Raw genomic sequence first — 12,853 nt, 5'->3', positions numbered from 1 at the left:
TTCATTGTAGTATACTAATTCAGTGCGATTTGTTTCAGAGTAATAAAACGACACGTTCATTGTATCAGCATTAGTTCATTGTACATACCTATGAATAAAAACTGAGAATTAAAATTATTAGAAATATTCTTTTGTTAATAATATTTAACTTACAATGAAAGGAAAATACTTAAGCAAGCAAACACTGCATTTAAAAAGAGTTTCTCCATTTGTTGCAGAAAAATGGTTTGTTCCAACAGCAGATAAAAAAAACATAAAACCTAAAGTGAAATGCCAAAATATAAGAAGAAAATGGGAGTAATGACTCTTACCAGGGATAAGACAGAATCACAGAATTGGCCGAAGAGGTAGAGACGCTGGTGAAGAGAAGAGCGCCGACCGATGCGGAAGAGGGCGAACGGAAGATGGCGCACGGGGCGGTGCGGTGACGATGGTGGTCGGAGGTCGTGACGATGGTGGTCGGAGGTGGCTGGCTGGGACGAGGGAGAGAACGCAGAGGAAGGGCGCAGAGAGGAAGGGTTTCGCGAAGAGCACTGGAGCAGGGTGAGGGAGTTGCAATGCGCGGCGCTCTATGCCTCTGGGAAGATGGGTTTCGCGAGGAGCACTGGAGCAGGGTGGATGCCTCTGTGGTGAAGAAGGGTTTCGCGATGCGCGGCGCTCCTCTATGCCTCTGTGCGATTTGGGATTTTGGGAAGAGAAGAAATTAGGGTTTCACTTTTCAATATATATATATATGCAAAGTGAAATGACTAAAAAACCAAAATAAAAACTAAATTCTTAAGAGTATTTAAGTAATTTAATATATTCGGGGATTGTGGGGAATACGGGGACGGGGACGGGGATCCCCGCTCGGGTCCCCGAATCTGCTTCGGGGGAATTTTGTCCCCCATCCCCGTCCCCGCAGGAAAAATTTCCCGCCATCGGGGCCCCGTTCGGGGCGGTCCCCGCGGGGATCCCCACTGCCTGGGAATTTTTGACACCCCTAGACTGAGTGGAAGGTTTGTTGGGCTGAGGTGCTGGTTTAGTGGGCCGAACTGCTGGTTTCTTAGGCCTTGGGTTTGATTTCCTAGGCTGAGTTGCTGGCAAGTTAGGTAGTGATGGTGCAGTCTTTCTCTTTCTTCCTGTCCGAACTGTTTGACCAGGGGCCAGCTTAGGTGCATCATTCTTTCCTCTTTTGGTTAAGGCTTGGGCCTATCAAGAAAATGTAAATTAATGAGATAGTTATAAATAGAGAAAAACCCAAATCAGCCCCTGACAATTACCTCGAAAGACAACGAGGCCCCTGACAAAAAAAAAAATCCCAACCCGGCCCCTGACAAAAAAAAAACCCAACCCAGCCCCTGACAATTACTTCGAAAGGACAACGAGGCCCCTGTGCAAAAAAAAAAATCAATGTTATTTTTTTTGGCACAGGGGCTAATCAGTCTCAAAAAAAATTATCAGGGGCCGGATTGGATTTTTTTTTCTTGGGGGCCTCGTTGTCCTTTCGAGATAATTGTCAAGGGCCGGATGGGGTATTCACTCTTATAAATATATTCAAGTAGTTAAATTTATAGCAAGTATCATAGTAAGTAACCCTAGAACATGATGTTATATACCCTCTTCTTAGGCTTGGTGTAGCCACTCTTCTTATGTCCAACTACACCACAGTTGGAGCACCTTTGGACTTGACCCCTCCGTGACAGATGATTCTGGCTTCTGTTCTCTTCATCTGCAGGCCTTCGCTTTCTCTTCTTCACAGGTCTGTGGCTTGGCTTCCTGTATGGAGGTGGCATGACATCATCATACTGACTCCTCTCCCATAGGTCTGGACCATTAACAGGATGTATGACCTCCCGGTAGCACTTCAGGTAGGCTTCTTTCTTGTAGCAATCATCCACATAGGACTCCAAATCAAGGCCTTTGAAGGTGATGCAGCTGATAGCATGAGAACAAGGAATCCCAATCAGTTGCCACTTCCTGCAAGAACACTCACCAGTAACCAGATCCACAATATATTTATCTAGTCCACACATAACCTCGTACGTACTAGCAGCTGACTAGTACGTATATGCAATTGGAAGAATCTGGTCATTTGGGTCTTTTCTAATTGCAGTCAACAGTTGTCCTCCTTGAGGGATTTTCAGGAAGCATCCGTCCAACCCAATAAACCTTCTGCAGTACTGGAAACTTTTTTTGCATGCATCAAAGCATACATATAGTCTTTGAAAAACACAATAGTTCATCATGTTCGGATTCTGTATCTCTTGAGCAAAATCTAGTGATCGAATCACTTTTAGAATCACTGTTGATCCTGGATTTGTTCTTAAAAGTTCACTGCAGTAATCGTTAATCCTTTTGTACTGCTCCCTAAATGCTCCTTGGATCTGACTCAAACCCTCTTGTTTAGTTTTAGCTGTCATTGCCTTAGTAACTGTCAGGTTCCATTTTTTGTGTGCCCTTGCTACCAGCTCCTTTACCTTGATCCTTATCATGGTCACCATCCACATTCTATCCCTCCTGGCCTAATTCTACTCCACCCTCCTTCTGCTGACATTTGGCTTCAGCCGCATCCCCATCTCCATGAGTGTTTTCTTGGTCCCCTTCAAACACCACTACTTCTAGACCACCACCTATAGGTTCCTCACTGTCGACGCCTCTAGTATCTCCCCCCACGTCAAGATATCCAACTTCTGGAAACCCCTCGGCATCCCAACCTCATGCACCACAAACAGATCAACAAAGCCCCTCTTCTATGCTATGCTACACATTTCAATTGCCTCTTTGTCACCTTTTAACAGCTTCAAGTGACTCTCAGAATCATCCGCATTTGGGTCTTTGTACCATAACGCGGCGATGGTAGACTTCAAGTATCCAAGTTGCCTCAGCTCCTCATACACCTCGAACACACTTCACCAATCACCGTCAATATCTTCCACGACTGTAGCTTGACCCTTCAAGTACTTGAACACACCGTTCTCATATCCAAATGCACACTCATGGTGCACCCTCATGTTAAAGAGCGCCATCTTCTTCCCGAACAACCCTATTAATCAAGGCAGGGCGTTACTAAACCAACTAACAACAACAACAAAAGCAACCAGCGGAAACCCTAGGCTTACATACCGGTTTGCATGGCCTAGATTAAACCTTACACCCGTTACGTCCATTAACAAAGGCGAAATTGCATGGAAAAAAAGCTTACCTCGACAAGGGCTATCTTTAGGAACGAAGCCAAGTCACCAATGCAGGAAGTTTTTTGGCAACCTCGCTCGAGCTATCAACACCGGACTGGACGCCCTTCACCCACTCGACTAGACAGTCCTCGCAGGAATGTGTTCGTAGGATTTTACACAGACGTTTCACTCACCAATCCTTTTTCCCAAACAATGGCTTGCTTGGGAAAGGCGAAATAATTTCGCGGGAATGTAATGAATGGGATAACAACCATCAGGGGCAACTTTGTCTTTAAAATTTATTTTTTGGCGCAAAAGACGATTTTAAAATAAACTGGAACCTTGGGGACCATTTTGTTGCGAAAAAAAGGCCGGGGACCAAATAAATTTTTGGCCCCAACGTTAGGGACCAAATTCGTACTTAACCCTAATAGTTATTTAATTTTTAATTAGTCAATCGTCCTTTTTTTTAATATTTCGTATTAAAAATATAGAAAATTAAGTTTTGACTTGGCTTTTTTCTTTTTTTTTTAAACAAGAAGAATGTATTAGATTAAAGCGGGCCCAGCAAGTCCGAATAGGCCAAGTTACAAATTTTAAGAGGAGCTTCCTCCACCCATATAGAATTTAAATTGGTTAGGGCCAGTTTTGCTAAACTATGTGCAACAAGATTTTCATTTCTCTTTACATGAGAAATCTGAAAGGTTCTAAACCTATTCAAAAAATAATTGCAGTTTGAAAGAATTAAGCCCAAACTATTCTTGTAAGACTGAGCATTCCTAAGCCCCCTAATAACATTTATATTATCTCCCTCTATGATTATATAAAAAAAACACCCATCTAACGCCATATTGAGGCCAAGAAGGCACGCGGTTGCCTTGCTTCAGCGATTGATAATTCAGTTGAGAGCTTCCATATGCCAGCTACCATAATAACTCCCTCACCATCTCTAATTAATGCTCCTACTCCCCTCTCCCCATCGCTGGAACAAGATGCATCAAAATTGAGCTTGTACATTCCTGATGGTGGCGCATCCCATGCATTGTGACTGAGACTCCCCGGTAGAGGTGCTGCAGCGGGTGAAAAGCGATGATCCTCTGCGTCTTCAAATTCGCAGAACCTGGTGGCAGCGCGCTCGATGACTTCCTCTGGATTGGAGGAGATTCCATCGAAGATCAACCTGTTCCTCTCCTACCAAAGTCCATAGAGGCACTCCAAAAAGAAACCCCTCTTCTTTTTTTCGATTTGATCCAGGAGCTTTTCAATCCACTCCTCCAACACTTGCTCCTCTGTAAAGGCAATCCAAAGGGTAAAATGAGATTCAAACCAGAGCCTTTGTGACCAAGGACAATCTTTGAAGAGGTGAGTTTCAGTTTTTTCTCGTTGCCAACACCGTGGGCATAGCATTGAGCCATTTATCCCTCTTTTTTGCAGATTTGTTTTTGTGGGGAGACCTTTGGAGATAAGACACAAGACAAAATTCAATGTTTATTTGGGAGCTTTGATCGCCCAGAACGCTTTCCAGGGAAAGATGCGACAATGGTTTTGGACGCTTGCCTGTGCTTGATTTATGTTTTGTGACATAATCATATGGTATGCCTTCTTCACTTCATCCTTTCTGTTTGCTGAATTTTTCCAAAAAAAAAAAATCAGTCTTCTTGTTGGTTGATGTCTATGAAAATTTTGAGAATTTGGTCTATCTCAAAGAGAAAATTTTGCCTTATGAGTTGTTCTTTCCATTGCAGAGTTTCTTGGTTAATTAAGTTATCTACTGTGGTTTTCTGATCAAAGCTTGGGCATGAGCTCCAGCTTTTAAACCCATTTTGATTAGGAAGCCACGAATCCCCAAAATTCTAACTGACTTGCATGTTCCTATTCTCCATAAACCCCCCATTTCTATCACCCACTTTGCTCCCCATGTACCTCTCTAAGTGTAGCTTAGATTGTATCCTAAATCTGATCTCAAAAAGTTCTTTCTGTTGTAATATCTAGCTTTGAGCATCTTGGCTACCAGAGAGTCAGGATTTTGAATAAGCCTCCATCCTTGCTTCGTCAAGATTGCTTGATTAAACGCCTCGAAACTACTAGAACCCCTACTGCCTTTTTCTTTCAATCTGTATAGCTTTAATCACTTTATCCAATGAATTATTCTCTCCCCATTTTTGCTTCTCCAGTAGAACCTGCTGACCATTCCTTCTATATGTTGGAAAAGACTCTTAGGAATTTGAAAACACCCCATAATATAAGAAGGTATGGATTGGATGATGGATTTAATTAACATTTTTTTACCAACCTTTGAGAGATATTTTTTCTTCCACCCTTTAAGCTTCTTCCAAATTCGATCTTGAACACACTCAAATATTTGTTTCTTGGATCTTCTAACAAAAGTTGAAATTCCCAAATATTTTGAGTGATTCTCCACAGCCTTAATTTTGATCCAATCTTCGATGAGCATCTGTTTGATAAGAGGCACGTTTTGGCTAAAGGAGAGCTCTAATTAGTCCAAGTTGACTCTTTGGCCAGATGCTTGTTGGTAGATTTGAATAATGTCTTTGACTTCTTGAATGTCTCGGTCTGATGTTCTTGTGAAAATAATGCTGTCGTCTACAAAAAAATGTGAGAAACCTCCGATGCTTCTCTAGATATTCTGATCCCGTGAATCAACTTCCTTTCCTAAGCTCTGATAAGCAGTCCGAACAACACCTCTGTGCAAAGAATAAAAAAGTAAGGGGATAATGGATCCCTTTGCCTTATTCCTCTTGATGGCTTGAATTTCATGGAGAGGATATCATTAATGAGAACCGAAAAAGAAACGATGCTAACACACTTGCCAATCAGGTTTATCCATTTTTGGAGAAACCCCATAGGTTTGAGAACTTCTAAAAGAAAAGGCCATTCAATTATGTCGTACGCCTTTGCCATATCTAACTTTATACCAATGAATCCCCTTGCCCATGTTTTTCTTTTTCTCATATAGTGGAAGATGTCAAAAGCCACTAAACCATTATCCGTGATCAGTCTCCCGGGAACGAAGGTACTCTGATATTCACCCACTATCTTTGGTAAAATTTGTTTCATCCTATTTGCAATAGTTTTGGTTTCTGTCTTGTAAATCACATTGCAAAGGGATATTGGTCTGAACTCTTTTGTATGCTTGGGATTTTTTGTTTTGGGGATTAGGCAAATGTAGGTTTCGTTCATCTCAGTTGGGTCACCTTCACCATTCAGGAAATTCAACACCCAACTAGAGGTATCTTCTTCAACAATGTCCCACATTTTCTGATAAAAAAGGGCTGGCATGCCATCCGGTTCGGGGGCCTTTGTGGGGTGCATTTGATCGAGGGCCTTCTTAACTTCATCTCTTGTAAATTCTTCTTCCAAAAAACTGTACTCCTCTTGTGTAATTCTTCATTTAACTACCTCTATTGCTTGCTCTATATCCATTGTTTCTTCAAATTTAAACAGCTCTTCATAGAAACTGACAATAGTCTCTTCAATTTTTCCCTCTTCTTCATATAAGATCCCAGCATCATCACTGATTCTCTCTATCCGGTTCCTCTTGCTCTTTTGGGATGCTTTTTGGTGAAAATATCTTGTGTTCTTGTCTCCAAATTTTAACCAATTTGTCCTTGACCTTTGAGCCCACCAGATTTCCTCAAGCTTGAGCAATTCATCCAATTTTCCTTGGACCTTTTTTGTTTTCCTGATTGTTTCTTCATATTGCACCATTTTTATTAACTGGTCTAATTTTCTCTGCTATTCTTTTATTTCCTTTGGTATTTTTCCAAAATTCTCCTGCACCCATTCATCTAGCACATTTTCGCAGTTTTTTAGCTTCCTCCAAATCTGGTTCTGTCGGTTTGTCCATGCCCTGTTCACTATTTCTTTACATTCTGCACGTTGCAACCACATTTCTTCGAACCTGAAGAGATGTGGCGTCTTCCTTCTTCTTAACTTTGTCCCTGCAACATCAACTAATATAGGACAATGATAAGACCTATACCTTTATAAATGTTGTACCAATGCCTCCAAAAAGATCTCTTGCCAATCTATAGTTGCTACAGCCCGATCTAGCCTCTCTTGGATATTGAAGCCACCTGGTTGGTTATTTGTCCAGGTGAAGTAATGCCCTACAAACCCCAAATCAAGGAGCTGGTTTAGTTATAATGCTTCTTGGAAACCTCTTGTTTGGGTGAAAGTCACGGACAGCCCTCCTTTTTTCTCCTTTTGTTCTAGAACTTGGTTAAAGTCCCCAAACACCATCCATGGCATACTTTGCGCTTGGCCTAGGGTGTTCAGTAGCTCCTGGAATTTTTGCTTATTTGTTGAATCTGGACAGTCGTAAAAACTGGTAACCCTCCACGGCTGGCTTCCGGTCTTTGCCTGAATCACCATGTCTATGTGGTTTAAAGACATATAGTTAACACTCATGTCTATGCTATCGTCCCATAAAACTGCTAGTCCTCCTGCTCTATGTCTCGCTTCCCCTTCGCAGTCCACTCCCACCACATTCTGTAAGCCTCCTTTGTTCTTTATCCTTCCTATTTCCGTTACTTTTCTCCTTGTTTCTATTAGGAACACAAGGTTGGGAGCTTGTTGTTTCAAGAGCTTATTCAAAGCTCTAACTGTCCATGGGTTCCCAAGCCCATGACGGTTCCAACTTATAAGCCTCATTGATGGGGGCAGGGTTGCAAAACAACCTCTGCCATGTTTTGTAGTGTGTCTCGTTGTTGTTTTTTAGTAGACATCTCCTCTTCTTTAATCCCTACGTTCCTGACCTCATCCATCTTCCTCTTTCCTAGTTCTTTTGCCTTTCTCTCCCCTGTGGATGTTCTATTTGAGTTTTCCCTTGCCATCCTTTTTCATTTCTTGCTGTTGTTTCCTTGGCTTTTAATTTTTCCTGGTTGCTTCTCCTATTTGTTGTTGCTATCTTTGGTTATTTCTGTATTGTCTACCTTCTTGGAACTGTCTATATATTTTTCCTTTGGATCCTTTATCTTCCCTTCCTCTTCTGTCTTTTGGTTCTGTTCAGTCTCTTCTAGGGCTTTTCCATGCTCTTTCCCTCCTTGGTTTTGCTCTACTTTCTTCTCAGTGCTGGTATTGGGTTCTTTCACTGTTAGTTCAGCCATTTTCTCTATGACATCTCCTTTCCTAGCTTGTTTTATTCCTTTTGCTCCAGCTACTAGTCCTCTTTCTTCCATTTGCTTTTGTGGTCCTAGCTGCTCCATTTTTGTTCCTGTTGTCTGCCCTTAGCCATGTCCCTAGCTCATTTGACTTCGCTCTACCACCGTCCTCTTCAGCTTCATGCTTTTCACAACTTACCTCATCATGTCCTATTAAGCCACAATAGTAACAAAAGGTTGGAAGCCTTTCAAACCTAAAATCCACCCAAGTTTGCTCGTCCTCCTTAGATCCCATATGGATTCCTTTTCTCACTGGTTCAGCCAAGTTCATCTGAATGTTTTCTTTGATGAAGCTACCTTTCCCTGGGCCTGCTGAATAGAGGTTGCATTCCTTTACTCTTCCCCTTATGTTCACTATCTTCCTTCTCAGAGTTTTGTTTTGCAATGCTCGGGCATGTTTCATATCTGAATCTGTATTTCAGCAGTTGAGAAATCCATGTCCATGGGGTTTATGCTTTTTTCCCATTTCTTGACCAGCAACCATGCATTTTGGAATGTCCAAGGATTGCCTTTGAGTACTCTCCTCATGTCAGCCTCTCTTTCAAAAAAGAACTGATATAGTTTGGGTCTGATCTCTATCATATTAAAACCCACAGGCTTCCTCCAGATGTTGTTCATGGCTGTATGGACCCATATAGGATTAATGATTTTTGTAGTTATCAACTTACCTACCACATTGTGCTTGCATTTTTGTACTCCTTTCTTTACGTCTTTTTCTTCATATTCAATGTATTCCTCTATTTCTTCTTCTACTTCAGTTGTTTGCACATGTTCCTTTATTGGTTCTGACGTTGCAGCTTCCATATTTTAAGATTGTACCGCTGTCTCAGCACGTATGGTGAATCTATTCACGATTTGCTAAGGAAACGATATTGTTCGCTACTCTCTTTGTGCTCTAACAGAACGACAAAGAGAGAGGAAAAAAACATTTAACTAGTTTTGACTTAACTAACTCATCTCTTTTTTGTTAACATTATTTTTTTTAAACTATGATTCTTGCTATTCACATTTCACTCATATCTATGTTCCCTTTTTCTCTCCATCTCTTCTTTCTCCTCTCTCTCTCGATTTCTTCTTCCAACTATACACGTTAGGTCGACTTCTCCTTCTATCTGTGCACCAGGTCTGGAATCAACCTCAATGCCCAGTGCCTGATTGGATTTCGCAAGTCTGATTATCTATTTTATATTTTGACTTATATAAAGTAATATTAATATTGATTCAAATAATAAAAGACTAAGAATCATATTGGTTTTGTCTGTGTTAACAGAGACTGAAACAAAAATTGACAACGAAACTGTTTAGAAACAATAAAGAACTGTAATGTTTTTTAAGGAGAGTTATTTGTTATTCGGAGAGGATTTCTTTTAGTCTAAAACTTGTGGCAAAGAGACGTAATTTGCGAAATGGATTGTCTGAAGATTTTCATTCTTGTTAACAATTCTCATGATAATGCTAGATGTGTAAATCTTTTGGTGTTTAAAGTCAGAAATATTATGACTTGGATGTAGTGCGTTGATTTTTGTTTGATCCTGCGAGATGCAAACACAGTAGCGGACAGCATAGCAAAGACGGCGTTAAGATCACATTCGTAGTATGTAGAGTTTCCAGTGCCTTGAAAGAGTTTGAAATGAATATTCAAAGGCATCACTCTACACCTTCTTAGTTCCTTAGGACTTTGTTTTTCTTTTCTGCTTAATTGTTTTAATTTTTCAATTACAGAAAAAAAGGAAAGAAATAAGTCAATATTATTTGTTAGTTGGAGCTTAATAAAAATAAAATCAATATTATTCTATTTTATTTGGGCATTCAAAATTTAATAAGAATTAATAGTCTACCATAAATACAATAACATAGAATTTTAGTCTCTAAGGCTGCGTTTATTTTTAGAGACAGGACAGAATATGACACTAAGACAGAGACAATAGGACGGAGACACTAAAAATTATCCTTTGTGTATTGTGTTTAGATACGATGTACAAGACACTAATGTAATGTCCAGTATTATGTTTTGATACACATGAACAAGACTAAAATATTATATATGTAATGACTAAAATAGCAATGTGATTCCAAATTTTCTACATCAAGTACAAACTAATTTAATAAAGAATGAGAGTACGTAGGAGTACAGACGGAACTTGAAAAAAATATTTGAAGAGGCCAAAAATTTTAATAAAAAAATATATAATAGTATTTATATTAAAATAAAATTTATAAATATAATTATTTTATTTTTAAATTTATTATTAATATGTAGGAATACATATGGTTAAAATTAACAAAAAAATAAATCTGAATTTTATTAATAAAAAATTTTGTTTAGGTTAATAAGCCAAATTAATTTTAAATAAAAAATTAGTTTTAAAAAAGAATCCATTTTTACATGAAAAAAATTAATTTTTGCACATAAAAATCTATTTTTATTTAGAAAACCAATTTTTTTTTATCTAAAAACTGATTTTTCTTTTCAAAAAATTGATTTTTCTTTAAATTATATAAAATCAATTACAACTTATAAATTATTTTTTAGTATTTTAAAAGATCAATTTTACTTTTGATAATATTTATCTTTCAAAAATTTTAAGACTAATTATTTTTATTACAAATCAAATAATATAATACAAGGTTAAAATTGTATTGAAATAAAAACGATAAGAAGGAAAGAATTTTTCACCCCAATAAAAAATCTACAAAAAGGAGAGAGTATCTCAAAAAGAAAGAGATAGAGAAAAAGTCCGTGTCCACTCTTCCAAATTCAGTGTCCATTATTGTTCTTCGTAAAAGAGTGGATACAAAAGTATAAAAAACTGTCTCGGAGACAATGTGTTCAGTGTTCATGTCTCTGCTTCCAAACACTATCACTTGTTTCTAGGATGTTCTTTTGCTTGGCAGGTGTGGTGTGCTTAGACATCAGCTTTTGGCCGAAAATGGTCTTATTCGGGTTCGATGAAAGAGCTCTTTTTAAGTTGGACAGAGAAACCGAGGAGTAAAGAAAATCAAAAGCAGCAGTTGAGGTGCTTCTATGCGATTCTCTAGAACATTTGAATGGAAAGAAATAAGAGGATATTTCAGAATACAAACAAAAGGCGTATAAAAAAAACCTAAACAGATTAGGTAAAGAATAAGTTGTATATGAAGAGTGATGCAAGCATGATTCTTAGCAATCCCAAGGCAGGTTAATTTTGATTAATTAAGTAACTTAAACAGTTAAGTTACTCTCATTTTTGTCTCTCTTTTTAAATATTTTTTTTTAAATTTACGAAATTTATAAGGTTATTAATTTTTAGATTGTATTTAATTTTATTTATTTTTATCATTATTTATAACAAAAATAATAAAATTATTTTTAAATCGACAAATTTCTATATTCCTGATGACCAATGAACGTTTAATTAAAAAATTTTATTTAAAAATTTAAAATTTACACTTTGTTAAAAGTAGTGATTGGGGTATGCAATGTGTACTAGAAGGGTGTCCTAAGCTGAGAAAACTTGAGATAAGGGACTGCCCATTTGGGAATGCTGCACTTCTTTCGGGGTTGGAAAAGTACGAGTCGATGAGGTCGCTGTGGATGTCAGATTGCAAAGTGACAATGAATGGGTGTAGATTGTTGGCTAAGAAAATGCCAAGGTTGAATGTTGAGGTAATAAGGGAAGACCGCAGTGACTTATCTTCCCCATTTTTTATAACTTTTTTTAATTTCTGCTATCAATCCATTTTTTATTTACAATTCAGTCATTTATGTTTCTGTTATTTATTTTTTTGCTCTGCAAGAAATTGAAAATTACATCAAAGTAAAACTGAATTTAGTATAAACTAAAAAAAAGTGCAAAAAGTAAAATAAGTACATAAGAAAAATTCTACACTAAGTTTTCTGGAGTCTCTAATTCTCCAACCTCTATTTCTACCAGAGCCACCTATCCAAGTCTCCTTTCAATCTGATGAATTGTCACCGTCTTCAAAACAAAACCTCTTTATGAAAGATATACAATAAATTCACGTTCATGTGAAGAGTTTTGATATCCTCTAAATTTAAAATTCTTGAAATATGATATCAAACAATTGAAAACCATAGTTAACGGTATTGACCCATAATACTCTACTGGACGTAAATATACTCCCTAGGCCTTAATTCCATATTTTGTGTGATTCATAAGCTTACATATTTGGAATCAGTAGCTATGTTTCATTGTTAAAGTGGTATATGTTTTCCCTGATTCATGTGTCTTGAACGTTCTTGAAGGTATGCTGCTGTCCAAGTGGAAGAATTGCTGGTGGCAACTCTCTACTACTTGGGTTGGTTAGATCAAGGGGAGCCAATATTGGGATACAAATTTCACATGCAAATGCACCAGCGAATTCAGATAAAAATGTAAACGTTGTATTATAGACACAATCTTTTAAAGTAAAAAAGTTAATTAAATAATAAAGTGAGTAGTTGGTAAACTAAGATAATAAAATATATATTTCATAAAAATTATAAAATTAATAATAATTAACATTTTACTTTAT

General features: G+C 38.0%; 1 protein-coding gene across 1 annotated transcript; it reads right to left on the bottom strand.

The window, feature by feature from the left end:
- Positions 1–1,577: 1,577 nt before the first annotated feature.
- LOC140182114 (uncharacterized) lies at positions 1,578–2,474 on the bottom strand. Its single transcript, XM_072228225.1, has 2 exons — positions 2,047–2,474; positions 1,578–1,959 (listed from the first exon to the last, which is right to left on the bottom strand). Exons 1-2 carry the CDS (start codon positions 2,472–2,474, stop codon positions 1,578–1,580), a joined length of 810 nt encoding a protein of 269 aa, XP_072084326.1.
- Between the last annotated feature and the right edge of the window lie 10,379 nt (positions 2,475–12,853).

Source organism: Arachis hypogaea, chromosome 19, assembly GCF_003086295.3.
Source record: "Arachis hypogaea cultivar Tifrunner chromosome 19, arahy.Tifrunner.gnm2.J5K5, whole genome shotgun sequence".
NCBI classification, from domain to species: domain Eukaryota; kingdom Viridiplantae; phylum Streptophyta; class Magnoliopsida; order Fabales; family Fabaceae; genus Arachis; species Arachis hypogaea.
The sequence above is the reverse complement of the archived record's forward strand: the minus strand, read 5'-3'. Positions and strand labels throughout refer to the sequence as shown.

Coding starts and splice junctions, on each gene's coding strand:
- LOC140182114 (XM_072228225.1), bottom strand. CDS start 2,474: ATGATAAGGATCAAGGTAAAGGAGCTGGTAGCAAGGGCACACAAAAAA. Junction 1,960..2,046: donor ATTCTTCCAATTGCATATAC/GTACTAGTCAGC, acceptor GTGTTCTTGCAG/GAAGTGGCAACTGATTGGGA.